Source organism: Semicossyphus pulcher, unplaced genomic scaffold (assembly GCF_022749685.1).
Source record: "Semicossyphus pulcher isolate SPU_LCO1_2020_fin unplaced genomic scaffold, fSemPul1.0.p SCAF_13, whole genome shotgun sequence".
Taxonomy (NCBI): Eukaryota; Metazoa; Chordata; class Actinopteri; order Labriformes; family Labridae; genus Semicossyphus; species Semicossyphus pulcher.
This window is the reverse complement of record NW_027211637.1, coordinates 26,374,114-26,401,755: the sequence shown is the minus strand read 5'-3', so window position 1 is coordinate 26,401,755 and position 27,642 is coordinate 26,374,114. Positions and strand designations below refer to the sequence as shown.

Sequence of the window (27,642 nt, the reverse complement as noted above, 5' to 3'; positions counted from 1 at the left end):
GGTCTTAGCTCGCGTGTTTTCTTTCTTGAGGCTTTAATGGAAAAAGGCTCCTTACTTCCTGCCAAAGTCTGACATGAGAAAACACACAGTGACCGGTGGGGAGAGACTAATCTGTGGTGCACAGCCTTTTCCTCTGCCATTCTTTTGTCATCTGGTGGTAGCACGTGTTTATGTTCTGCATATGAGGAGTTTGAAAGGCAAGAGTCTTCTCCTCACCTCCATGAAGGTCTCGGCCCAGACGCGGGAGCGCACTTTGAGGATAGCGGTGGTTCCCTTCTCCAGCAGGCCCACTTTGCACTGCAGCGTCCAGCACTCAGCAGGACCTGGACAGGACTGACAGAAACATAGAAAATAAGAGTTAAACGATGTAAATTAAAGGTAAATATGTTTCATTTAGTCATTCTGGTGCACAGAATAAAACATATTCCCCCATTTAACTTTACCTACAGGGTCATGTGACCTAAATGCAGGCCAAAGTGAAAACAGGTACAACAGATGTTTAAAGGACAAAAAACAGCCGTGTTAACGCGCATGTTGAATAAATATAACAAAGAGCCCAATGTTATGATCTGTATTCCACGCCTGCTTCAAATTAGATTGAAGGAATGTCATGAGACTGTAAAAATGCAGCATGCGCCACTCTCCACATTATTGCCCAACCGCTAAGACCGACCCATTTCTCTCAAGACGCTCGAATACTCAGTCTTAATTAGATCCCCATAATGCAGCTTGGTACTTCTTACATTATAAAACGTGCACAGACTGTGTGCTGCAGCTAGACCACCAACCAGACCGAGAGGTTTCAGCGGGTTTCCTGCGGGAGCGCATTAGTTTACTTATTACACCGAGCAGGGCAAACACAGGAGGAGAGGAGAGAACCCGCCTCGTTCCTTCAGGCTCCGTCTAAGACTTAATGAGGGTTAAGACAGACAGGGAGCGTATCAGCCCGCTTCCTCCTGCTGGACGTCCTTGATGCCCGCGGGCACCGGAGGCCATGAAGGTCTGTGGAAATGACTTGAGTGTGGAACAGTGCCAAAGAAGCCTCAGACCCACATATCGTCCCTGGTGGGATTATGTGGTCAAGATCAGGAGGTTGGGGGGGGCGTGGAGGCCGTTCCCAAAGCTTCATGAAATAACAGTCAGGCCTTTCTTCACAGTTACTGTACATGGGCTGACACTTTGTAAAAAGCGAGTCAAATGATCATTTACGCCAATAAAGTATTCCTCCAAAAATTCTGGCAATAGCTACGTCAAACAAATGCCAACAACTGCTGGTTTTACAGTTGCAGGAGGAGGAGAGAGTGGGGGGTGACATGCACCAAATGACCAGCAGACTAGGAGTGGAGCCTGTGATCAGTGCGACGAGGACTGTAGCCTCTGTACACGGGGCGCCTGCTCTACCACAGTTAAACAAGCGCCTCCTGTTGCACACTTTTAATACATAGAATGAATGAATTGTTGTAATTACTGATAAATATCTAAAGACTTGAACTCAGACTTAACCATTAAGTCTTGTCACACCATCCATCCATCCATTATCTGTTCCGCTTATCCTGTTAGGGGTCGTTTTGGGAGCCTATCCCAGCAGTCATTGGGCGAGAGGCGAGGTACACCCTGGACTGATCGCCGGTCAATCACAGGGCTGACACATAGAGAAAGACAACCTTTCACACTCACACTTTAACGGGCAATTTAGAGTCACCAATGAACCTAACGAGCATGTCTTTGGACTGTAGGAGGAAGCCGGGGTACCAGGAGGGAACCCACGCATGCAAACTTCACACAGAAAGGCCCACTTTGTCCAAACAGCGAATCAAACCAGGAACCTTCTAACCACTGCATCACCATGCAGCCCCTAAAGTCACACATGTTAATGAACTGTAACAAATGATAAATTTTCTGCAAGTTAGACCTTCGACCCTCTGAAAAACACAAGCATTCTGCACAGGACAAACGTCTGACAGAGAAATGTATCACAACCTGTTTTTTAAAGTGGTTATAACTGATCAGAAAACGTATTTATTATCCATTAATAAAGTAGTTTACTAGTTATAAATCCTTTAGGGTAACAGAAAGTAAAACTAAATAAATATCCATCCATACTTCAAAGTATTCCAACACAAAGCGAGTACTACAACATAATTTTTATCTTTGTTAATTATTAAGAACTGCCGTTTTACAATTAGTGCAATTAAAGCCGGTTCTTTGTGCTTCATGCAAAGCTCAGCTCTTCAAACACTGAGCAGGTCATGTTAACTTCTCACCCCGTGACCTCGGCTGACAGCTTCATCCAAGCATTGCTAAACACTTTGATCCACAGACACTTTGAACAGACATGTCTGTCCTCCCGGGCGTAGAAAACAAAAAGTGCAGACACAGGGTAAACGGGAGAAAGGACTCCTTCATGGTAACGTGTCGTTGGCCATGCTTGATAAACGAGCACGGTTAGGAGCGACAGGCGCCCCGGACAAAGAGCTCTTCAGTGGAGGCAGGTATCCACAGGCGGAGGCAGAGAGGGAAGCTACCTGCAGCTGCGTGGATCAATAGGGGCAGTGTGTGTGCAGGGGCTCAGAGGGGTCACACAAAACCCAGTGCTGAAAATTACAGAGCGGCCTGTGAAGTAACCATCACTGACAAAAAGCCTCCCGTGTCCCTGTCCTCGCAGCCTCTCCACCCCTCCACCACTACTGAGGGCTCTTTAATGTTAATCACCACAACGGGACAAGCCTGTGCCCTCTGACCCCTCCCTTTTAACGACATCATAACCTAATTAGCCAATCCCAGGAGCCTCGTATACGATCGGGGCCAGTGTCGCCAAAATAGATCCAGACATGCACACTTCACTTACAGCAAAGCAGCAACATTTAGTGTTAAAAGCGTCTGTTTTTTGTGTTCCTCGAACTGCTGTGGAAGATTTTAACTACATAACCACATTTACAGCTAACTGTTAACTCACTCTCCTCGTTCTGTCACTTTAAAGTCACCGATTACATTAGGCTTCACCTTTTGGCCTGGTGGTGTTCATTCATGTATTTATTAGGGCTCTTCCTGACTCAAGACTTTCGCCAGTTGAATCGGATTTGTGGTATTCTAAGCATTGACAATGGTTCTTATATTAGCCTACACGAGTCTCACTTTTTACCTGCACATTAATCAGTCTTTCATGAACTGAATTTCTAATTTCTCTCATCACATCGCTGTCGTTTTTAACTATATTGTTTTACCAAACAAAGGATGCAGAACAATCCTCCTACGTTTGAAAACAAGCTGAGCTAAAGTTTGCAGCAGATCAGCTCCCAGCCCTCCGAGGCCAGTCGCATATATTTGACAAAAAGTGTCATTGTTTCTATGTGAAACAGCTCTATTCTCTGTTTTTAATACTTAGTCCATTTGTTTTGGAGTGAACAAGACCTCTGTGGATAATTCAGCTCATGGTAAAAACCACAAGAACACTGTTATCTTGACAGAAAAACAAGCTAGCTGCAGCTCGGCTCACAGCCCCTCCTGACATCCTGTGCTAACCAGAACCCATTGGAGAAACAATGGTTTTTAACTTGAACCTGATTTACTCAGTGTTTTCCTGTGTGAATCATGGGGCCCATTTGTTTTTGAGAGGAGGAGTTCTCTGCAGTTAATTTGGCTTCCAGTAAAAACCTTGTAATGGATGAACACAGGTTCACTTGGAGACTTAGCTTGTAAAGTTTAAAGCCTGACACACTGTTGCTTCTGCATTGCTCTGTGTACAATGATGTATAAAAAGCGCAGAGATTTGAAAGACTGCAAGTCAAGTCAGGATCGATCTATGATTCAAATCTTTCAGGGGTCAGCCCTTACATGTAGGGGACATGACAATTCTCCTTCAAGCATCTTACCAGGTTGGTCAAATGAGCGAGTTGATTCCTGTTGACGTCCCTCCTCTCGACACGGTGCTCGTGTGCCTTCAGCGCTAGGATCGGCGGTTCTGTCGACGTGCGCTCGAGCTAAGGGAGGAGAAAGCACAAACACACACACACCACCCATTAGCACAACAGAGACAGTGACCTCAGCAGGCAGAAGAGCACACCACCCTTTCTGTCAATATGAGAGCTAATGTTAGCGTGACCTTGAGGCTCTTCTGTCATTAATCAGAAGCATGTGAGCTCTACTCTGCATGGATTCCCGTGGAAATGCACAGTACTTAGTGATTCACCAGGGGAAAAAAAACATTAGATCACAGCAAAGATGGATGACCACCAACAACCCTGAAAAACATCTGTCAAACTTCACATGTAAACACAAACAACTGCTCTGAAAAGCTTTTCCCCACAAAATCCCAAGCTGGGAGAAAGAAGGCGCGTCGCTTAATGTCGAATGTAAGTGTGTGTGTGTATGCTGGTTGAGGTGGTTCATCAAGCTGTGCTGAGCAAAGGGAAGCGCTGGAACATCAAAGCGGTGGTGGGGCAAGTGTCCTGGGTGGGGCTGAGAAGCAGGGAGGAGGAAAGTGGGTGTGGACCAACCAGCAGGGACGACACAACTGTTAATCACACATCTGACTGGGAATCAGTGGGAGACATGCGCCGTCTCATTTTGCCTCACATGACCCCGAGAGGTAAGACTTACTTTGAGGCCTAGGTAGTTCATGTGTTTGTCGGCGGTGCAGTTGATGGGGCCTTCTGTGGAGAACGCCAGCGGGTAGAGGACGGTCTGACCCTGCACGCTGAGGGGGCAGCGGAGCTCAAGGTGGGTGTGGCTGATCCGACTGGGCCCGTTGTTCACCAGCTGGAGGAAGGAAATTAAAGTTAAATCTTTGAAGAATTACAGAACGTCGAGAGCAGCTTGATTGTTTCATATTACATTTTTCCCATGCTGAAGCTTCATATTTGACACATTTACTTTTAATTACAAATAGGTCACATGCAGCAGAGCAGTGTTCAAGCTCAGCTGAGAAAAAGTAGATCTGCAAAGCCTGAGAATGACTGGACTATGTTTTCTTTGTTTTTCTTCACTACTGCCCTGGGAACTTTCTTCATGCTTTCCGACCCAATCCGCTCAACTCCAATGAGTCTGCACAGCACAAACATGACTGATTACCTCATAGATGAGTTCCACTGCAGGCCCGACGTCCTGCTCCACCTCTTGGTTTTTGGTCACCTTCCAGTTGGCCGGCGGGAATAAGACCTTATCTGGTCGAGACACGCTTTGAAATAGAAAAAAGGGCTGTGAGAACATTTTTCGGGAAGCACCAGAGGCTTAATGAAATTCCGAAAGTTCAAATGAGGAAATCTGAACACTCAGCTCACCCTTGAAGAATGACATCAGCCTGAACAACCACCTCCAGCTTGTAGGGTACGACCTCGCTGTGGGAGTTATTCTCGTTTTTGCTGTAGAAACAAAGAGAAGAAGAAACAGAATCTGATTAGCACTGAGGTCATGAGAAAGCTGCGTAAATCAGTACGACTGAAGCAGCATAGTCTCTCTTCTGCATGTTTTCTTTAAGCCGTACCTGCGAATCTGCAGCTCAAACTGAACTGTTTTGTACGTGTCCTTCAGCCGCGGCACCGTGAAGCGCAGACCTGCCCACAGCTGCAAAGAGGAAGATCCAACACATTTATCATCATCAACTTTAAAGGGAGTAATGAAAGGTACATTAATAATGATATTTTCCATTACTGCTTAGTCTACCTAAAGCCAGACTTATTTCCATCGAGAAAAATCTGGCTGAACCCACCACAACTCCTACAAACGACTAAAGGGGGAATAAAAGCTCTGGGTTGATTGTTTTCCTTTAAACCAATCACAATCTTCGGCAGCATAAGGAACAGGATGCAGTGACAGTTAACATAGCAAAATGACATGGGTAGGGGGGGTTGTTTTGGTGAAATATTTACACAGGAGGAGGTTAGCTTTGGAAAAAAATGGCTAGTTCCCCCTGCAAAGCAGTTTTCATCCTGTTAGTCAGACTAAGTACGACCAAACGAGGTACAGAGGAACTGAGTTGGTAAGATAACTTAAAGTGGTAATCTCAAAGATCTCAGTTTCGTTCTCTTTGGCGCCACCTATGGCGATAAACGGTCATTGCGGGAGCACACTTCCCAGATATCCGAGATCCAGACAGTGCTGCATGTGTGATGTCCACGTTGGCTCCGGTTGTAACTCTCGATTTTTCCTCTCTGACGGTCGCTTTCCTTTTTAGACTGTTTGCTTCATCTGAGCGTCCAATTTGTTTCTTTTTCTTTGGATTTTCACTTATTTTTGAAGTTGTATCTGTAGTCATCCATCTTTTCTTTGTTTGTTCAGCCATAGTAGATTACTGTTTACTCGCAACACTTGCAGAGAGCGGGAAAGCAGCCGCTTAGCTCCGCCTACCCTCTCTGGCAGACCAACCACTGTTTGGTGATGGAAAACACGTCACTAACTGGGCGCCGCTTGTGATTCTTTACACGGATGTCGCCACAGACACCCAGTCTGTAATAGCTTTCATCAGTGGGCCATAGGCTCAATCACCATTGTGTTACCTCATTCGGTGATAGATAGAGACTTAACAGACATTTATTTACATGAAAATCTTTGAGATTATCACTTTAACTATAACTACGGTATTTCAGTTTGAACTTTATATACTCTCAGGCATCCACTCTCCTCCCTTCTCTATAATCTCCTCATCTCATCATTCTGTAGGTATGTTGTGTTCTTGGGTGTGTCCGTCTGTGAACTCTTTGCCAGCAGACATGCAGCTTTCTCTCATTCACGTAACATTAATAATGCTAAAACCTGAGACCTTCAAAGAGAACACGAGAGCGGATTCTTTGAGTGTTTTCCATCTCTTCCTGTTAACACATAGTTGATGGTTTTCCTCCACAGACCTATTAAAAACATGCCAGCTTGTGACTCCATCATTAAAGAGGGGAACTCTCCCCAGCAGGGAGCTGAGGGCACAGATGTGAGTCTGCGCTTCCTGTCACAACATTTCCTGACACAGTCTGACTTTTCCTGTGTGGTTCACACCCAACCTGGGGACGACATGTGACTTTTTCTACAGAGAGCAGGAAATCAAGATGACACTACAGCTGAGATTATGTATCCTATCTACCATAGGGCATAAAGCTAAGGCAGTGCTGTCCTTACATCGGTAAAAGGCTTCATGGGGTTGCCCAAATCACAGCTGAGGTATCGGGTCTGGTTCTCCGTCTCATAGCTGCAGGTCAGCTGAGTCAGGCTCTGAGGAACACGAGGACACAATAGTGAAACCACAGCAAAGGACAGTCATAAAGATGAAGAAGTTGCTGGAAGTTGTAGGTTTTCCCTGTGGTGTGCATTTCTCACCTCATTGTTGCGGGCGATGCCGCTGTAGTCAGCTTCAGGGGGCAGCACCACGTACAGCTCAGCCTCGTACGCCCCTCCCTCACCCTCGTTCCTGTAGTTGAAAGTCAGGGTCAGCGAGTTGTCATCACCCAGGTAGACTTCCTTCCTGTTCCTGTGGAGCCAACAGAGGAAGAAAACGATTACTAATAAGGTCAGCGATCGGGTTAAATGGTGTCAGGACTCTTTAAGTAAATAAATACGGATGAAGGTGTGTCGTGATGTTTGGAATTAACAATGACAGACTCCGTTTGTCTTTGCTGGCAGAGGAGAGGGCAGTAAATCCGACTCACTTTAATGAATCTAATAAATTTTAGGCTTCTATTTTATTTAGTGCCCGGCTACAGAAACACATCACTGAGATTTATCTCACTAAGCCCCGCGCGCATTAAACTGAAAACTTTTCCAAAGTGGTAAAGAAGTGGTACATGCTGTAAAACAGAGCGTAGGAGTGTATAACACCTCCCCCTTACGTGCCCTCCCTCCCTCTTTCACTCCCTCTTTCACTCTCTGCTGTTAAAAACAATGAGAGACTCCATATGGAGGGCCACACAGACGCTTTTAATTACAGCCTGCTCTCCTACGGCAAGAGAGAGGAGATATCTGAAGCTGATCCTGCGAGTGAATTGTTGTCAGACTATAACTGGCATTCAGAGTACTTGTACTTTTATGAGTATTTTTCAAAGTCAGTCATTTTACTTTTACTTAAGTTTATTTTAAATGAAGTAAAGTAATTCGCTACATTTGTACATCCATCCGTTACCGAGTGAAATATTTATCTACGGTTATTGCGAGCTAGAAAGAAAAACTGACTTGGACCAATCAAATGCATCGCATCAAAAACAGGCCAATCAGATCAAAGTATCATGCATCGCGACAAAACAGAGGTCCCGGTTGATTTTCACTGAGTCCGAAGCGAAGAAGCTGCAACTACTAACCTGACGCAGAACGCGAGTCAACCATGAACAGAACGGAGTTAAGGATGAAACACCACCTTTGACACAGACTGAAGGAAGTTTTTAGATCGCTCTCTTCAAAAGCCACCAGACTCCATTAACAAAAACAGTAATTTTACTTCGCAGAACATCGGACTTGCTGGTCTACCTGCCTTCTTTTGACTACACGGACCAGACAGTAGCTAGAATATTTCTGACGGGCCGGGGGATGGGGGGTAAAGTCTTTAGTCATCATTGTTTTTTAACTCCAGTAGTTTGTCCTCTTGGTCCTGCTGGTGCGAAAGACGAAGGTTCAGTTCAATAAAAAGTTTGCGTATCCACTCCTTGGGTCCAGAGGGGAAATATCTTTCAAACTCCGCCAACAGTGCACGCAGGTGTTCCCATATGACAGCCATCAGGTGCGGACATCTGTGTACTCCGAATATGTTTGGAACATGTCACAGACACATACTGGGTTTTTTTACGGCCCAACCCGGCTGCTTGAAGACAACCACACAAGCAAACTAACCTTTCAAGACAGCGGTAGAGCATCAGCAGCTCCCGTGTTCTGTGAGGTAAAATTACTGTTTTTATCAATGGAGTCTGGTGGCTACGAAGAGAGCGATATAACTGCTGTTTCTGGTTAAACAAAGGGTCCATCTCTCGTCATTTTGACACCAAAGCATGTAAACATAAGACCCAGGTCATTTTAGCACATTTGCGTAGGATGCATCTGTAAGGTAACCATGGCAACATTTGTTTATTATAAAAATCAGCAGGGTGGGAAAGTAACTAAGTTTTTACTTTTACTTGAGTCAATATTTTTTACACAATTACTTTTACTTGAGTAGAATGCTCAGTACTCTTTACACCTCTGCCGGCACTGCACTTTTTAAACCAAACAAAGAGTCAAAATTAGAAAAGGCCACAAAACCTTGAAGCTTTTCTGGGGGAAATTTGGTCTTACAGGTTATGTTCTTTGGCAGCGCAATAAAAGACACTTTTTTATTGTGAAATTCCACTAAATCACGACCATCCCGTCAACCACTCCAACTACTATTAGGCACTACAGAGCAGACAAAAACATCAAGCAATTATCTTAATTTCACTAATAACAGCTTCTACGGCTCCATTTCTGGGGCTGCACTTTGTTGGAGCTCAGCGCTTAACACGCACCCCCGAGCAGGTCGTTCCATATGCGATGGATCAGCCATACATTGGAATAAAATGGAGGCAGATGGTAGATAAATATAGGAAAGTGAAATCAAATGACAGAGCAGAGAAGGGAGTATCAGGGAGGCTGTTATTTTTGAGAAAAATGCTAGCAGATTTCTCGAATCAAAGTGTGGCGAGGCTCCTGACGGCTTCAGAAGCAGGCGAGGTTGGGACTCTTTCCAAACGCATCCCTTTCATCTCGCCCGTCTCCTTACCCTTCGCTCGTAGCACCTGTAGAGCAGAGCTGCTTCCCGTTTTCAGAGCACGGTGTATCCCTGACTCTGCTGTAACACTGGAGCTATTAACAGCCCCACTCTGGTATGCTAAGCTAAACAAGGCAGCGGAACAACAAAAACAGCTGTATTTACACTTTAGCACTCGGATCCAAGGTCAGTGTTGCATTGTGGAGTTGAAGAGTTCAGTGTCTCTGACCCGCTTCACTGGTCGTCACACAAATATGTTTCCTGAATTTTATATGCTTCAGGGTTTTTTAAGAAAAATATAAGGAAATGAACGGACTCACCCGTGCACTGCCAGCTTCAAGTCAGGGACGCAGATGTTGTCTTCTCCGCAGTCCAGCAGAATCTGAGCCTGAAAGATGCACATCGGGGGCGATAAAAAGTTTAATAGAGGCTGCAGACAATAATGATGGAACAGTAAAAACACTGCTTTTACATGTGAAGAGAATTAGACACACAGGATAAATCAATGTTTGAGGGAGACAACGGGATGAGTGTAGCAAGATGCGACATGTGTTATGACTAATACATTCCACCTCTGCCTCCCGACCACCACCCAACACACACACACACACCTGCACTGCAGTCGCCTTTAACTACAAGACATCGCCGCTGCCCATCAGACAGTTAAAAACACTGCTGTGCCTCAGAGGGACGATGACTGACTCAGTGAGGTCATAACAGACACACTCCTCTGAACCAGCTGTCCCCCGGAAAAACACACACACACATGCTTTCTGTTTGTGGCGTAAGAGGAGGAAATGATGAGCGGTGCCGGAGGAGATACTCCTGAGCACAAAGCTGCCCGCTCCTCCGCTCCTCCACATCACAGCACGATGCGGCAGACCGCACTTTCGCCACACGCTACGCCACCCAGCCGACCACAGCTCTATATGATCACATGGAGAGGGAGGGGCGTGCAGCTTAAAGAAACGTACAGAGACATCGGATCTCTGTGTTGACCTGAGAGGCAGAAGTGAGGGTTCAGAGATTACAGTGGAGCGAAAGACAACAAAGCAGCAGGAACACGGCGGGGTCAGCGGATAACCGCTGAGCGTGTGGCAGGGAAAGCCTAAATTGCATCCCGCTGCGACTCCGACAGTGAGATGATGCTCCTGAAGATGAGGATAATAAATAGAAATGGAGGAGGAGATTAGAGAGAGCTAAGCGCCCCGCTTGTCATTACACCATGCATGGGGCTCTAATTATGGACACCATGGCGACCACGAAGCTAACTAGGCCACATGTGCACCCCGATCTATACGTCTGTAGTCAAACAACAACAACACGGAGCTCAGCGTGCGACGTAATGAGGGCGAGCAGTGAAATCAAAACGCTAACTTGGCAAAAAGAGGCGAGTCCATTAATCAAATTCTCACTGAAGCGGTCAGATGTTTTTATTCGGAGAACAATGAGGGCATTGAGGCTCAATTTCACCAATTTCCAGGCTCAGAGAAGGTGACAACAACTGATAAAGCTCAGATTGATGACAATCTGAGAATCATCAATTAATAGATCCGTCATGATGCCATAACTCCTCATCGAAACATGTGGAATACGTTAAAGAGCACAAAGAGAGCGAAACTGCGCCGAGCACATCAACCGTCTCTCGTTCTCACTCCAGCTTGAGGAGAGTAAGAGTCTGGCAGAGACGATGAAATGTTACGAGGCCTGCCACACATTCTCAAAGCATATGTGGAAATCAATAGGGCATCATGTGTCTGATCGAGGCCAAGGCTGCGGTATTAGAGTCACCCTGCCCTGTTTATGCGCTGCTACATTTACACAGTCTACAGCAAGATTAATGAAATATGTTGGCAGGCTCCCACATCCCTTTTACACACACACATACACAGATCAGGTTTGGCAAAAATAAAGGGCTTTAGCGTCAATATTTGAGCTCAGGCCTGTCTCAAGGTTTTGGTTCAGTAATAGCCCACATCTGTTGGAGGCCGGGCCGCTTTGATATCTACGAAAAGCATCAATGACAGGGTTCGGTCCTGATCCAACAGGGGGAAAGATAGAAACACACCAGGAGAGAAGAAGAAAAGAAGAAAGAGGAGGGGATGAAATTACGCTGATTGCTGATTCTCCAAATACTCCCGATGCTGCGCTCACATATGGTGCGTGCTGTGCCACAGCTGAGAGGATGCCACATGTTGAGCCAAATCAACTCGCCGCCTGAAGGAAGAGTGGCAAGATGCCGAGAGATTTCCACCAGATGGGCCGCGCCCCGCCCTGAAGTATCTACCAACCCTCTGTGTCTGCATCTCTGCACAGAATCACCTGTGTGAAGCAGGCTGAGAGCAATGCCCGCTGGGAAAAGGGAAAGACTCCACTGTACATATGGCGCACACTTTCATTTTGACAACAGCTTTCCAGACATCCTGGACCTTCTCCCAGCAGAGTAGTTTGAATTTAACTTTAAAAAGAACAGATTCAGTCTTTCATCAGGGACAAGAGGAAAACAGTGAGTAGCTGGCCGCTGATACAGGGAATGATTACGCCATGTGGCCGATTTTCTTATCATCAGCCCAGAGAGAAAGGGTCTAAGCCATCTAACAACCATATGTGCAATGTTAGCGAGCGCTGCTCGTCCACAAACTGATGCTAGAAGCAGCAAAGACAACTCCAGGGTTAGTTAAGTGTGTTGGATAGAAGATACGGAAAGTGTAGTGCATGTCCAAGTACCTTTTGCTCGATCACGCTGGTGGTCTGATAGTTGAGGATGGGCCGCAAGCCGTGGGAGTCAGCTGCTGCTGTCGGATCCAGGCTGAAGTTCAAGGCCACGTAAATGGAGGAGAGTTTATCCCTGAACTCTTTCTCGTCCTGTCGTCAAAGAAACACAAACCAGGGTTTGTTTGAGATGCAAAGAGTGACGATCTGTTGTGCAAGAATAAGCTAGAATTTATCACACTTGAGAAATTTCTTTGTTGATTATGACTATTTCATGACTTAAAGTATAATCTCTAAGATTTTCATTTAAATAAATGTCTGTTGAGTCACTATCTATCGCCGAATGAGGTAACACAATGCTGATTGAGCCTATGGCCCACATTATCTATCACCCAGCAGTGGTTGGTCTGCCAGAACGGGTAGGCGGAGCTAAGCGGCTGCTTTTCCGCTCTCTGCACATATTGCGAGTAAACAGTAATCTACTATGGCTGAACAAACAAAGAAAAGATGGATGACTACAGATACAACTTCAACAAGAAGTGAAAATCCAAAGAAAAAGAAACAAACTCGACGCTCAGATGAAACAAACAGTCTAAAAAGGAAAGCGACCGTCAGTGAGGAAAATCAAGAGTTACAACCGGAGCCAACCGTGGACGTCTTTGACGCCAAATAGAGTGAAACTGAGAACTTCAAGATTATATCTTTTAATAACAAGACAAAAACCATCACCATCATTATTTATTAGTAAGAAAGGGGGGCTTACTCTAAGGTAGATCTTTGTGTGGTTGCAAACACGCTCTCCCCGTCGCACCGTCACCCTCCTCTGGAGCAACGGCTGCTGTGAATCCAAGAACAAAGCCCTCTTCACTGCACCTTTCTGCTTGTGCTTGTGGCTATCGAGCTGCACCTCCACCTGGAAATCTGCAACAAACACACACACACAAATGAGCATTCACAGCATGATGAATGTCCTTGAGTCACCTAATGACAGCTTTTAAAACGGCCGCCATAAATACTCCGACGCACACACAATGCGGTCAATGTAACGTAAAGTTAATGGCACGAGGAACACTTGTACGTGGAGGACGGAGTAATTAGAGATAATAAGTAGGGGCTGATAGTGAAGGGGACTGAGCGCTGAAGAGGTTTCATCATTAAAAGGTGGATCACAGAAGATGTGATCCACTTTAACCTAGAGACTCATATGGATTTAAAACATTAGTAGCGGTGGCTTTTTGACAGTTTCCATACTTGTAATAAAGTGCAGATGTGGAAAATTGGCTCACCTAGGATGTCTGGAAGGTGCTTCCCATCAGCAGATATGCAGAAACTCAGGTTGACACTGTTTTGGAGAGAAGGGACAAGGGCACGATGAAGGAAGTGTGTTCATTTATGGCAGAGGTTCAGTACAAATACAGTGACACCTCAGTTGCCCTCGCTTTTTCCTTTTCTCCAAATTCCTCTCAAGGCCCGCTTTTCCTGTGTCCTTACATGGTCCACATGTTCACAAGTCACGAGGTGTAATGGGAACACAATGAATAATATGAAAGCAATGCCATGTTTTTGGAGGCATCCTGGCATCTGACTGCCTTCCTGATAAATCGTTGCGTCTCTGTTTCCCACCGACAGCCACCCCCCCACACACACGAAGGCATAGCAGAGTTAAGAAGGGTGAAATTGGGCGGCTCATGTTTCAGTGCTGACCAGTCAATGGCTGTCTATATAAGCCTGCAGCTCTCTCCCATGACATCAGCTGCACAACACGCCGCTGCTGTCCAATAGTCTGCAACCCCAAAACCCCCAATCCTTTTACAAGTAAACCCACACAAGAGACGCGGAGCGAAAACTGAAAGAAGTTGGAAAGGAAAAAAGGGAGATTCTGTTGAAAAAAAAACACACACACAGGAAAAGGAAGAGAGGTGGAAAATGAGTCCGAAAGACACACAGGCTACAAGGATTTCTTTCGAGGAGTTGTAATAACTTTATATATACGCTCCTGTGTCTGCAAGAGTTTGTGCGCACGCTCATAGGAGTCTACGTGTCCTGATGTTTCCCAGCTGTGCTCCACCACTAAACAATATCTCATTCAAAGCAACAGCAAAAAACCTAACAGCCCCTCCCCTCCCTCCCATTATCCCTTGTGCTCTCCTTTTCACCCCCACCAAAAACTCCTCATCGCCAGGCAACGTAGTATAATCAAGACACATGTGTATACAAGAGTTTCCTTTATGGATCAGGATCTGGGAAAGAGGGGGGAGCAGACACATGAGCACAGTGTCAACCATGTCGAGCAGCGAGCAACCGTCTGTTTCCTCTCCCGGTTGCTGGAACTGAACACTGTGCACATTTGGAGGAGGCCATAAGGGGCTAACAATGCTGCTATTCAGCGTGTTATTTCTCTGCTGCTCTACAGCAACAGTGCGATATGGAGACATTTTGAAAATAGGTCAGATAAGAGCAGCTAACGGTTCGTATTAATACCGAGACTGCTGATGGAGAGGATATTCCTTATCAGAACTTCCTGTCAGGATAGGATTGTTTATGCATGTGAGGGGAAATGGGGAAGCCCATCTGCAGATAGGTCAAATAAATACCAACAGAGCAGAACCGAAGCCTTAGTCACAGGAAGAGTGTTGCTACTGGACAAGATGAACACTCACCAGGAAACGGGAATGCTGTTGTTTCCATTGGAGATGATGCAGTTCTTCTCTTCAGGGTTGATCATGGTGGGGTAAACCGTCAGAGAGGCGCTGGTGTTGACGATAGGTCGAGATCTGTAACAAAAAGTTTTAAGAATCAGTCATCCAAGATTCACTTTACACTGTTACTAGTTGACAGGAATAGCTTGACACATTTGGAAATATGCTTTTTCACCTGTCAAAAGTGAGAAGATTGATACAACTCTCATAACTGTCGGTTAGGGATACGCTAACCTTAGCATAGCACACAAACCAGAAACAGAAGGAACAGCTGGCTAGCTAGCCTGTGTAAGGGTTAAGATTCTGCTAACCAGCCACTGTATACGATACATTTTTACTAAGTGTTGTACAGATTAAACATATATTTATAACGCTTTGGAAGTGCTGGGGGGTACCTTTGGAATGAGCTAGGCTAACTGTTCCCTCAGTTTCAGAAGCTAGGATAGCTGTGTGCTAGCCCAAGCTTCATATTTAGAAGACATGAGTTTTAACTTTTAAGGCAAGAAAGTGTCAACCTTCTCTTTTAAAATTAGCTCACTGCATGATTACATGAAGTATGTGAGTGAAAACCACATACCTGTAGAGAACTGCCTTGTTAACTCCAAAGGCACCAACGATGAGATCTGAGGAAATAAAGGGACATGATTAGCAAACATCCTAAAAAGATGTTAAAGCTAATAATGGTCATTGTATACTTCCAGTCTCGCTCACCTGGGTATCCATTCATGTCCAGGTCCTTATTGCCTCTTAGGGAAAATCCAAAGCTGGCAGGAATAGTCCCAGCGGCCCACTGGCCAGAAATCACCTGAGATGGTTTTTCCCTGAGTCCTCCTGAGTACCCATTATAGATGTAAACGAGTCCCTGCCGATCCTCCCCTCCGAACGGAGCGCTAATGGCTACATCTGTAAAAAGACAACAGGCAGGAAAATATGACATCAGGCAAAAAAACCTATAACAAGAGTTGGAGTCTACCACCAGCATCTCTTAGACTTTACTGGGGCACAGCGGTGTTTTGAGCTAAATGCTAATGTTTGCTAAGTAGGGAAAACCACAAAGTACATCTGAGGCTAATCATGTCATTAGCTTAGCTGGTATGTGGTCATAAACCAAAGTTTCAGCTAATTTATTATGGGCTAGCGGAAAATAGGAGGATCATTAAAGTCATTAGGCCTCATGCTTTTGGTCCTTCAGTCCATCTACTACAATCCCTTCTTACCATTGAAACCATCCTGGTTCAAATCTCCCAATGGCGCAATGGTGCTGCCAAATCTCCCAAACACCTGGGTGCCCGTCAGGTGAGGTAGGCGGAGCGTCACATTCAGGGGGGCGTGCTGTAAGTAAACATAGACCTTGCCCATCTCTTCCAAGCGGCCATCGGAGCCTCGGGCCATGAACATGGGAGCTCCCACCAGCAGGTCGGCCATCCTGCAGACAAGAAAGAGAAATCACCCAAACTAATCAAAGCTCAGACACATTGACGTCTGTAATGGGTTGTTGGTGGCATCCAATCTGGATTCTGCAAATTCATTATCTTGCAGGGGGTGGGAATAACAGAGAGGAACAAGGCTACTACTCACCCATCACCATTGATGTCTGTTGTTGCCACTGCATATCCAAAATATGATCCCATCTGTAAACAGAAGTGTTTCTATGACTTTGCTGCAGAGCTCGAAAAAGAAGGCTTGAAGGAAATATGAGGGCTTGATGGGTTTTACAGGTTCGGCCCAGTTTGCTGCCGTTCCTCTTCCAGATCAGATTAATTGTCTGAATGTTCTGTCATGAATCCTTCTCGCTGCAGAAGCAGTCTGAATTGCGAGAGTGTAAGCAAAATTCACTTGCGATCTTATTTATTCAGCTGAATCCATCATCACCGTTTAAACGAGCCCAGAGCTTTTTCTATTCCCAGAACTATTTGCACAAATTGCCGCTGCTCTTTCCCCCTCAATAATTGAGCTTTACAGCAAACCGCGAAAGAGACCGAAATCTAGTTAAAGGAAATTATTTTTGCTTACACTGACTCAACAAATTAAGAGCTCTCATGAGAAGCCGAGCAGTGAAAACACAGAGGAAGTAGAGCATGAAGAAGCTGAGTGTAATGTAGATAAGAGCTCTCTGACTCACCTGCTCGCCAGTGTAGTTAATCATGGTCTTCAGATCTGTGCCGTTCAAGATAGACACCTGCAACACAGCAGCCACATATGGTCAACGTCTTTTTATACGGTCTAATATAAGCACGGTCTCTGGTATGGAATTTGCTGCAGAAATAAATCCCACTGTGACAATAACACTACGGCTGTTTTCTTTCTTTTACTTTCCTGCGTCAGCCCCAAATCTGAAGCCCAGACGTGTCGCTCTAAAAGCACCAGAATGAGAGCCAAAATGAGAGCGATGATTAAGCTTTCTTACCGAACCATAAAGCTTGAGTCCTTTTGGAACGCCGGCTACAAAATCTGCGAGGTGCACAGAAAGATGAAGCACAGATTTAGGAGGGAAATATAAAGGTCAAGCTCAGCAGGAGGATTAGAAGATTCCATGAGTGACGACGTTTCCAGCTCAATAATCGTATAAAATACTGCTGACATAAGTCAATGTTCACTTCAGCTGTGGATTGCTCTGTGACTGCCCCTGAAGTGTTGTACTTCCTGCATGCTTCACTTGGTAATGAGGGTAAATACTTGATTGTATTGGCTTACCTTCCACCTGATCACCACTGAAATCCCCAACAGCAACAGAGTAGCCTGTTGGCAGGAGGACAAACATCAGCTCTGGCTCCCAGGCAAATGAAGACAAATGTAGAATTATTAGAAAAGCACCGAGACTATAGTAGCCTCTTTACCTTGGTAGCTGTCATCATGATTAGCCTGGACCTGTTTGGTCTGGATCTGGTTCTCCACAGACTGCATAAAGTACCCTGGGTAGTACGCTTTGATGATGTCCTCCTTAGATGCAGAGATCACCTGACCTGAAGTTAAACCAAGGAGGAATTAAAATAAACTTTGAGGGATATTTTAAGGCTTGTTTGATTGGTGTGTCCCAACATACCTTGCCAGAAGAAGCTGCCTGGTCCTCCTAAAACCACTTTGCCATCCTGAAAGATAAAACCAGTGAATTAAATCGACCAAAACAGATCCACTTACCCCAGAAGGTTTTGACAGGAACATAGTTATTACCGTTGTGAAGTCAGCACTGAATCCTCCCTGACAGTAGCCCTGTCCAACTGCATCGCTGATCTCTGAAACACAAGGAGTTCAACCGCATCAGGACCAAACACTTAATAGAAACTTAAGAGAACAGCTATCATATCAAGACAAGATCAGAGATTTGAAAAGACGTGACAGTTACCCGTCCTGCAGGGAGCGTACTCCACAAACTTGGTGAAGTTATGCGCTGAGAGGTAGCATGTTCCTGTTGCGTCAGAACGGGGGACATCCTTTTCAGTCCTCCAGGAGTAGAGAGGAGCGCAGGCCTGGGTGGTAGAGAGGGATGGGGAGGGAGGAGATGGGGTGAGCTTTTAGGTGGGAGATGTTTTTCCAGTTGCAACAACACCCCGGTGAACTCAGGAGGAGACCCAGGTTGAGGTCAGCGGTACATCTGGAGCAGGGTAACCATGTAACTCAACCCAGGTCACAACCCCAACCATCAGACCAAACAAGAGGCGGCTCAACTTTGATGTCCCGGAGGGGAGAGCAAACATTTCTTTACAGTGGGTCGAGACAGAAGGTGGAAATTGTACCTGAATGACAACAACTTAATGGACAGTAATTTAGGAGACAAATTTCTAACTAAGAACATGCACAGTCGCTCTGACATCAGGGTGAGACACCCCTTGAAGTAGGAGATTTCTTGCAGCCATGCGGTCAGAGCTGGTTATTCTTAAGGCCCCAGTCATAACAGAGAGAGAGCACCAGTGGTTTGGTGCGAAGTTGAAACTCTAACCTCTCGTTTCCTACCCCCAAAATCATCTCTAAGAGGGTCTCCTTACCAGAATTGTGTCGCCGTGAGAACGCACGGTGGCGCCGAACCATTGGTGGGACTTGAAATCGACCTGATGTTCCGTGTTGTTGAGCAGGACGGTTCGATCCCCTGAGAAAAACACAGAAAAGTGACACTGAGTTGCAGCAGTATGACGAAACTTGCATCTTTTAGTTGGACCTTGAGTATCTGAATCCTGCCTTCCATTCCCAGGCACTTGCAAACATCTTTAAGACTCGGGTTTAACTATTTTTTTATGCAAAGACGATCGCTGTGATAATAAAATAAACTGATTTTTCTGCACAGCCACGGCTCACGAGGGTCTGGACTGACCTGGACCGGCTTATCTTAACCTCACTGACCCTTTGCTCTGTTTGACCACCTGGTCTCTAACGCTGATCTCCCACTTCAACGCTTTGACAGCAGCAGGTGACGTGACAGATGGTCTGAGGAGTCAGGTTTTAAACACAACTTTATTGGAAGGCAGATGTTACATCTGTGTTGCGGTGAAGATTGAAGTGCAAACAAATTGATTTGGCAGGGAAGTCACGTCAAATCAGAGTATGAGCCGACGTTTACAACAAGAGTGCAAATGTGAGGTCAAGAGCAAACTCCACCAGAATCCTGTGCAGTCCTCAGACTCAGAGGCATCTCTTTGTGACTTAAACTGACGGACACTTCAGAAGATCGTGACCCACGTTGATTTGAGGAAAGCAGGCTGTGTGTAAAGCCTCTCTCTCCACGCCTGTCCGCCCCTGGTCTTTCACCCCGGCCAACTCGGCAGCCCGGAGCTGCTCCGTGTCTTTGTGGAAACAGCGAAGGGGCTGGGGTCCAACGAAAACATACACACTCTGGCCCGGTTTCCTCATAGCAACCTCGCAGTCATCTCTGTTTAGGCACACACTTCTGTCTCCCCTCTCTCTGTTTTCATTTTCAATATTATCTCCATCTTGCCATTCATTTTTATCGCCCAAGTCTTAAAGCTCCTAACAGGCTTTTCTCTCCTGTTACTCTTCACCCAAGACAGTAAGCAGAGAGATTAAAGTTTTTTAATAACCTGACTGTATTTCTGCTTAATCTCCATCCATCAGGATCCTGCTGAAGTTATTTATCATGAGCTTACAGCAGCCAGCCCTTCCCCCAGCGTGTAAAGTGGTTAGAGGTCTATGTGTGAAGTGCTTTAACCATACAGGCAATAACATGACCGGCACTTCAGACGCCTCTTTATGGGTTTGTTTCTTTAACTAATCTGCCTTAGCTGCATGCTACTTACTCTTTAAGCATACACCTTCCAAGTATTTTCATAACTCGGGGGTCTCTGTTTGGACAAGGCCGGTGCAAAAGCCACCAGAGAGGTAGGACCTGCGCAGCGACTGCATACCAAGGGAACCGTTGGTAGCAGCAGAGCGGTCCTCTTGTAATCCACACAGTATTATTCCATTCAATTATTGCCCATGTTAAATAAAGGAAACACATCATGTAGCCGCCCATAGAGGCTAAGTAAAGTTCTCACGTGTTAGCATTAGTTCTGTTCTGTGTCACTATAATGGGCGATGAAAAGTTCAGCTTGTTGTCAGCGAGGGGACTGAAGCCAGCCAGCTGGAGTCACGTGAAATGCTTTCAATGAAAATAGAGGAGATCCTGAGGGGAGATAGCCGGGAGCCAAGAGACGGGCCACACACAAAAAAAGACATGTCATGTGACCGAAGCCCCCCTGGGAGGCCGGTTAGCGCTGATGTGACTTGGTGGCCCGGCTGAGCCTCTCCCGGGACCAGCTGAGGAGTGTGGGGGTCTGGAGTGCGTTCATAGACTCACTTATGCCTTTGAACTGTGTGAGAGGACGGCCATTAGTAAGGTTAGAGCCTCTCATTGTGTGTGTGTGTGTGTGTGTGTGTGTGTTTGTGTGTGTCAGTGTGGCTGGAAGACAAATGGCCAAATTCACTCATCACATCAGCTGCCCCTGTGGGAGTACCGACAGCAGGGGTGCAGAGGGGGACAGAGCAGAGGAACCCGGGCTCTGGTTTCTCCCTCTTTCCTCCGTCCCCTCACTCCCCCCTGCCCTTCTTACCCTGCCTCCCTTCCTCCCATCCTGTATGTGCCCCTCTCACACCCTCCCGTGCTGCCCTCGCTCCCCTCTCCTCCTCTCTGGATCCATAGAAAGGCTCTTATCTCGATGGAAGAGGAAGTGGATGGGAGGGGGGCCTCTGGCCACTTTGACCCAATTAGATAGGCTAATTAAGAGGGTCTGTGGCCTGTGGGTCAGAGCTCAAACACACCAAGAGACAGGGAGACCTACGACACCCCTTCTTTAAAGGAATATATTATGTAGTATAATGTAGAGGAAGATCAATTATAATGTAGCGGCACCTTTTTACTCATGGTGAGGAAGTTCGATCAATAAGAAGAATTCTGACAGCCCTGACGTCTTCTCACTCCCGCTTGATCTTTGGCCCAAAGCTTCAGTATATGATGATCTAGGTACGACTACAGCAACAGTTTGACATATGCAGGGCTCTGCAGTCAAGTAAGCGACTCGACTCCCACCTTCGGCCCTCTGCCGTGTGTCGCCCCCACTCTCTCTTCCTCCATTTCCGACACCATCCACTGTCGTCTCTCTCTCAATACATAAAAGGCCAAAAACATCAAGAACTTTCTCGCACTGGAATCGAAGCCCGGCTCTACCCGATGACATCCTGTGATTGTTCGACCCATCTGTTGCCATGCAGACTTTCACCCTCCTCATACCACGTCGCCTGACCTCAGCTGCCCTCTGAAGAACAGTGGTGCAGAAAGAACACATTTTGACACGTTGGACCACTGACCAGGCTGCTGTATTTCACGACTTGGGAGTGAGAACGGGTTGGACAGCCAGCATCATCACTGAATGTATTTTTTTATCGCCCTGGCTTTTACTATCAGGATTGGAAAGGAAAAAAGCTACAGTAAATGAATCACAGCAGTAAATGTCATCCACGTAACAGCTGTTTGGCAAAGCAACATTAGCATGCAGATGTCCATGTTCCTTTTCACTGTACAGCGATTCTGCCATGATCCAGATGTCAAAGCCGGCCAGCTCTGGCACTCAAATCAGCTCCTTCAAAGCCCCTTTAAAAAATATGAAGGACATTCTCTGACAGCCCGGGGGACTAACCTTCGCTGTAAGGCTTCGCTGCTTGCTCATGACATCACTCTCTTGTGGCCTCCAGCCAGCACCCCTGGTCGTGCAACACATTTTACGTTGCAAGAAAAACAGTGCAAAAATAGAGGAGCGAAGGGCAACAAGCTGCGGTGTCCAATAAAAGAATGTTGTTAAATCAGGCTTGTGAAACACTCAGTGGAATATTTCTCCCTATTGTGCATTATGGACGGTAAATTTAAGTTGGCCCACAATGCAGCGCTTTGATTTCTTTGGAAAGAAGCCAAGAGTGCAGCTTAAAATGTCCCCTTACATGTGTGATGCACACAGTTTGAGAGTGTTTTCAGGGCATGCTTAGTCTAAAAGCAAGTAACAGCACTGTCTTTTTGCTTTGAATGTCCCTTTCCTCACTTCGCCATGGCTCCTTTGTGCCAAACAGGCTAAGGGGTATTCTGTCAACACCCTGAAACATGAATCCATTCATTAGGCAATCTCACCAACTTCCTCATAGTCTCCCAAAGCACTTTACCTCATCCTGACTCACTGGAGTCTTTTTGTCGGGACCGGTGATGTCTACTCCACCTGTCATACACACAGCACATTTCTTTGTCCGACCTATTTGTTTATTGGTTGCTTATCTCCCAAAAGCTCCAGGGGCAAGGCAACACAAACACGGCCTAGAAGAAGGGAGGAGTATCCTTCCAAAAAACCCTCTTCAACACCCCATTATCCTTTTCAGCCCCCCAAGAGAAGATACAAACAGGAAGAAAGGATCATCCTGCGTCCAGGAGCCAACTGAAGATCAGTGGAGTGGAACGCTGACGCCTGATCCAGACCTGCTGCTGACGAGAAAGGAAAGGACGTGGTCTGGTGGCGACTAAAGTGGAGAGAATCAGAAATTCTCAGGCATTTTAAGAGGGTTCAAGAACTCTCTAGGTTCTTAACCTTTCCAACCAGGTAGTCAGAGATTTGACAGAGTTGACATTGCAAAGGTCAGACTTTCCAACAGCTCTATCAAGATTCTCACCTTCAGGATCAAACTCGATGGCGTGACAATCTGTTTGGCCGAGGCTCCATGGACAGTAGAAGACCGATCCTCCTTCTGTGACGTTAACCTGCCGCGTGCTGGCCTTTGGCGCTCCTATCACCACACTCGAGCTGCAAACAGGAGACAGAAAGAAAGACAACTTGCTGTAAATCCATTGTTGCAAGTTTACCAAACCACAGGATCCTTATAAACCTGAATTTCTCTCAAACCATGGCAAAGGTTTTGTAGCTCTTAACCTGGCCTCGAATAAAAGTTGCATTCCCGACCTCCCACGGCTTTAAACACGACGCAGTGTGCACATTTTACCGCTTAGCGAGCTGAATTCTGACTCAGAAGCAAAACATTTTAACAGGTTGCAGCATTGTTTTACATAATCCCGTACAGCAAGGAGGAAACTGCTGCTTTGACATGTGCACATGTGATGCTTAAAAAACACATTCACTCCGCTTGTGCAGTCAGACACACAAGGACAAACACTCACACGGTCACACATGCATCCCTGAGGGGCAGATTCAATAGGAAAACAAGAAAGCAGACAGGCTAAGTGGAGTCACACTCTTGTTTCTACAGCTGTGACACTAAACTTCCATGTCCATGGATCTTCACTGTACAGCAACAAGAAGGCCGGCCGACCGCTTCAACAGAGAAAAAAGTTGGGTAGGTTACAGATGAGCCACGGACCAATAAAACGCAGGACAGACTTCAAAGATTAAAGAGAAAAAGTAAGGCAGATAGTGACGATACACTAATGGAGAAACCAAGATTCAGGAATGGCGGAGTTGAAAGAAATATCCCCCTGTGGACAGAGTGTCTTAAGTGGACGGCTTAGCCATTACCTCATTCTGGACTCACTTGACCTGACAAGCATCTCAGACAAAGTCGCTGGCATTGATGTGGTTAAAGGAGGCATGAGACCAACGAGACCAGACGGTGTCTAGGGGGCTTCAAAACAGGAAGAGCCCACCCTTTCCTGCCCCATATCTTCCAAAAGTGCATGAAGGTTTACATGTTGGCTAAACTTAGCATCCTGCCCTCAAGGGTAACTTCTCGACAAGGTCCAAAGGAAGACATGACAGACAGTATGAGTCATAAAGTAGTTAAACTGTGCAATTAACATGATGCGTTGTGCTGCTGTATTCCAGCTTTGCTAATCCCATAAAAGCAGAGAATATGACACATCATAATTTCACCGCTTCTTGATTCGGCACCTTGGAAGGGGGAGACCGGCCGTATTTCAAGTTAGCTAGCCAACATCACCATTAGCTAGGATTTTTGCCTTCCCTAGTGTATGGTGTATTAATAGCTAATAATAATGTTAGCTAAGAGGTGGTTAAAAGCGTATGTTAGCTGTTTTCTAACATATGAGTTATCAAATATGTGGCTGAAACTTGAAATGTGCCCAATAGTGCATTAAGGTTCACAATTTGGCTAAACGTAGCATCACGCCGCCAAGGCTACTACTCAAAGGGGTCCAAAGATTATAGCTAGCTAACATGACAGTTAGCAGACTAGTGTTAGCTCGGAAGCCTTTCCTATTGTATTGTACAACACTATCATATGGTGATGTTAGCTTAGAGGTGGTTGAATACTAACATTAGCTGGTTTCTAGCAGTAGCTGATTAGATTAGATAGATTTCAATATGTCCCTCTGGATTTTAACCATCCATCGTCTTTAGTGTTGCGGATAAATTTGTAAGCAGTAGAATTTCAGTTTCATATATGATTTGGAAAACAGCAGTCTGACATTAGACCAGTAACTGAGCTCTCCACGCAGAGCATGGCGTCACAGAAACATATCTGCCTTGAGAATATGATAAATAGCCATGAGCCTTGTGATGCAAGATAATGAATCCCACTGAACCGATCTTTTACTTCAGATGACAAAACGCAAAGAACAAATGGCACGGCTTGCGGAAAAATCTGATAGAATTGGTCCAGTGTGTGTTGGTGGTCAGTTCAAAGCTTTCAAAATCGTTTCAGCATCTATGGTTTTTGAAAACACACAACTGTGGGAGAACAAAGGAAAGGTCTCCACACCGTTACATGTGGCCCTGATACCTCAGAAGACATTAGACATCAAGACAGACAATCAGTACAACGCCAATTCTAAATGTGGAGCAGAAAGTCTCGGTTTGTGTTGAAAGAGAGAGAAAAAGAAACAAACCAGACCGCTTTGGAGAGCGAGAAACAGTTTCTGGCCGCAGACGCAGGAATATCCCCTTGGTGCAGCTGAGCCCCACCTGTACAATAATCCAAATCATAGAGGGGCCTCCTGCTCAGGGGTCTTGTGATGGGAAAGCTTGGGAAGGCCTTTTTGTTGTCAAAAAACCCATAACCACAAATAAGCAGTCTGTAAATATTTAACGGTAGTAGTAACTCTGTTTATGGGTGTATAAGAAGTATAGTGTATGGCCTGTATGGAAAAACACAAAAGTTGAAGCAAACAGAGATCAACAGATGTTTCTATGGCAAATACCTTTCCGAAATAATTTGAGGTCAAGCTCATGTATGCAGCGAATGACACCACTGTAGGAAAATGTACACACTAACGAGGCCAAGGACACTGGAAGCCGCATATCTGAACCGAGTCCAGCCGTAGCTGGCCGTGGCAGCTTTTCAAAGGGAAAAATACAGGAAATAACAAAACAAGCAGATCATGCTTTCAGCAAGTTGGCAGCTGGAGCCAGTTTTCACTACCTTACACAGATGTGCAGACACACACTGATAGCAATCTGAAAGCACTGCAAATTAGGAAGAATTAGCATTTAATGGGTCTTTATCTGGGGAGGATCAGCCGAGATCTAAACTGGCATTTCCCCGCCCCACACCTTATCTGCTTGCTGTGTGCTGAAAGGTAGAGCTTTTGTATCATTAGCATTTAATGAAGCTCTAACTGCAGTCGGCTGAGTGCTGCATTACAAATACCTTTGTTACAGTAGGAGGAGTGTATGAGCGGCTCTTGGGATGGGTATACAAATGTATGTAATCGGTAAGCGATCCTCAGCTGTTCTGCTGAAGGACAGACTCATCAGGTTGTGTTTAGCCAAAGTGGCTAAAGTAAGTCAAGACAAAAGGCTGCTCACAGTGGGAGTGAAAGCAGCACCGTCACCGGTTTGATAGCACACAGCAGGGAAAGCTGAAAAGCCATGACCAATCTTTGCTGAAATGTTTTGGCTACTGGCGAATTAAAGCAATCCTCACTTGCTCATTTGTTAGTGTCGTGTTGCTATGTAGAAAAAGCAAACCATTTCACAAGAGGAGAGGCTTGAGCAATGTCCTAGTGGGGGAGTAGGTGGAGGAGAAGCACCAGCAGCTTCCCCATGTCTGGCATAGTCCGCCCCACACACTACCATACAGCAGCCACTAATGGCCTCCACCACCCAGCTGACAATTACACATTAATTAAACTACTGTAGATGATTCGAGCTGCATGTGTGGAATGTGTAAACAGCGGCTTCACTGTGAGCGAGGACACGGTTTGTCTCATTGAAGCAATCAGAGGACGTCCGACCAGAAATCTCCCACCGCACCATGATTGCCAGACTGCAAACCACTATTTTATGTAGGGTTGAGAAATTAGGGCTGCTGGAACTTGCTGATGTGACACTATCATGCGTGCATAGTCATAGCTAATACAGTTTATGATGAGGTTACAGAATGGGGTTGTCAGAGGGCAAATTCCTCTGTTACCTCCCACCCTTTTAGCCCAAACATTTTCCCCCCATTCCACATTTAATTGTCTTCCACCCCAGCTGCAAAGCTGATGTCACTTGAACACTATTATAAAAAGCTTTAATCTAGAAAGAGGGGGGGAAATCGCATTTGTTAAGCCTGACAGAGTCACCATCTGCAGTCATAAACACAGCTAAACACAAAGGGGGCGAGTGGAGGGAAAAAAGGGGGGAGAAGTGGCCTTCAAACCTCAGCAACACCTTAGTAAAACATGTACTGTGACCCGTGGAGTTTACACTCAGCTATCAACACATGCTTAAACACTGGAGTGGTTCCATATCTCTCAGAGGCAGTGACCTGATCCTGGCCAGAGGCAGCACTTGACCTTCAGTGCGCTCTCTCCAGCAGCGGATAAATGGAGCAGACCCTAATACAACAAATGTCCTCACTCCTGAGACTCAGAGGAATCACTTAACTGACATAATTTAATGACACGTGGATCAACGGGAGTGGAAATATGGAGCTGGACAGTTAGCTAACCTGTTCAACATATTAATGACTGGTTGCATGATGTCATGATGCTGTAATATTGACTTTTCAAAGCGTGCACGGGCACTCAAGAGTGAGATCAGCTGAATGGCAGAAATGAGTGTGTGCGACGGCTTATTCCAGACCACATGGAGCCACACGAACGGTCTCGCGTCCTCTCAG

At 45.8% G+C, this 27,642-nt stretch overlaps 1 protein-coding gene across 1 annotated transcript in view; it reads right to left on the bottom strand.

Moving 5' to 3' along the window:
- itga5 (integrin, alpha 5 (fibronectin receptor, alpha polypeptide)) overlaps positions 1 to 27,642 on the bottom strand; it is a 36,997-nt gene that overhangs the window by 3,321 nt on the left and 6,034 nt on the right. The window contains exons 2-27 of the mRNA XM_069659835.1: positions 23,239 to 23,369; positions 19,086 to 19,186; positions 18,446 to 18,569; positions 18,274 to 18,335; positions 18,146 to 18,191; positions 17,940 to 18,065; positions 17,797 to 17,841; positions 17,510 to 17,553; positions 17,225 to 17,281; positions 16,681 to 16,733; positions 16,320 to 16,528; positions 15,814 to 16,005; positions 15,680 to 15,725; positions 15,064 to 15,177; positions 13,690 to 13,745; positions 13,167 to 13,324; positions 12,419 to 12,556; positions 10,012 to 10,079; positions 7,303 to 7,453; positions 7,105 to 7,197; positions 5,483 to 5,562; positions 5,280 to 5,360; positions 5,071 to 5,176; positions 4,600 to 4,758; positions 3,873 to 3,980; positions 217 to 333 (exon numbers count right to left, since the gene is read on the bottom strand). Coding sequence (XP_069515936.1) covers positions 217 to 333; positions 3,873 to 3,980; positions 4,600 to 4,758; positions 5,071 to 5,176; positions 5,280 to 5,360; positions 5,483 to 5,562; positions 7,105 to 7,197; positions 7,303 to 7,453; positions 10,012 to 10,079; positions 12,419 to 12,556; positions 13,167 to 13,324; positions 13,690 to 13,745; positions 15,064 to 15,177; positions 15,680 to 15,725; positions 15,814 to 16,005; positions 16,320 to 16,528; positions 16,681 to 16,733; positions 17,225 to 17,281; positions 17,510 to 17,553; positions 17,797 to 17,841; positions 17,940 to 18,065; positions 18,146 to 18,191; positions 18,274 to 18,335; positions 18,446 to 18,569; positions 19,086 to 19,186; positions 23,239 to 23,369 — 2,665 coding nt within the window. The remainder of the gene's footprint in view (positions 1 to 216; positions 334 to 3,872; positions 3,981 to 4,599; positions 4,759 to 5,070; positions 5,177 to 5,279; positions 5,361 to 5,482; positions 5,563 to 7,104; positions 7,198 to 7,302; positions 7,454 to 10,011; positions 10,080 to 12,418; positions 12,557 to 13,166; positions 13,325 to 13,689; positions 13,746 to 15,063; positions 15,178 to 15,679; positions 15,726 to 15,813; positions 16,006 to 16,319; positions 16,529 to 16,680; positions 16,734 to 17,224; positions 17,282 to 17,509; positions 17,554 to 17,796; positions 17,842 to 17,939; positions 18,066 to 18,145; positions 18,192 to 18,273; positions 18,336 to 18,445; positions 18,570 to 19,085; positions 19,187 to 23,238; positions 23,370 to 27,642) is intronic.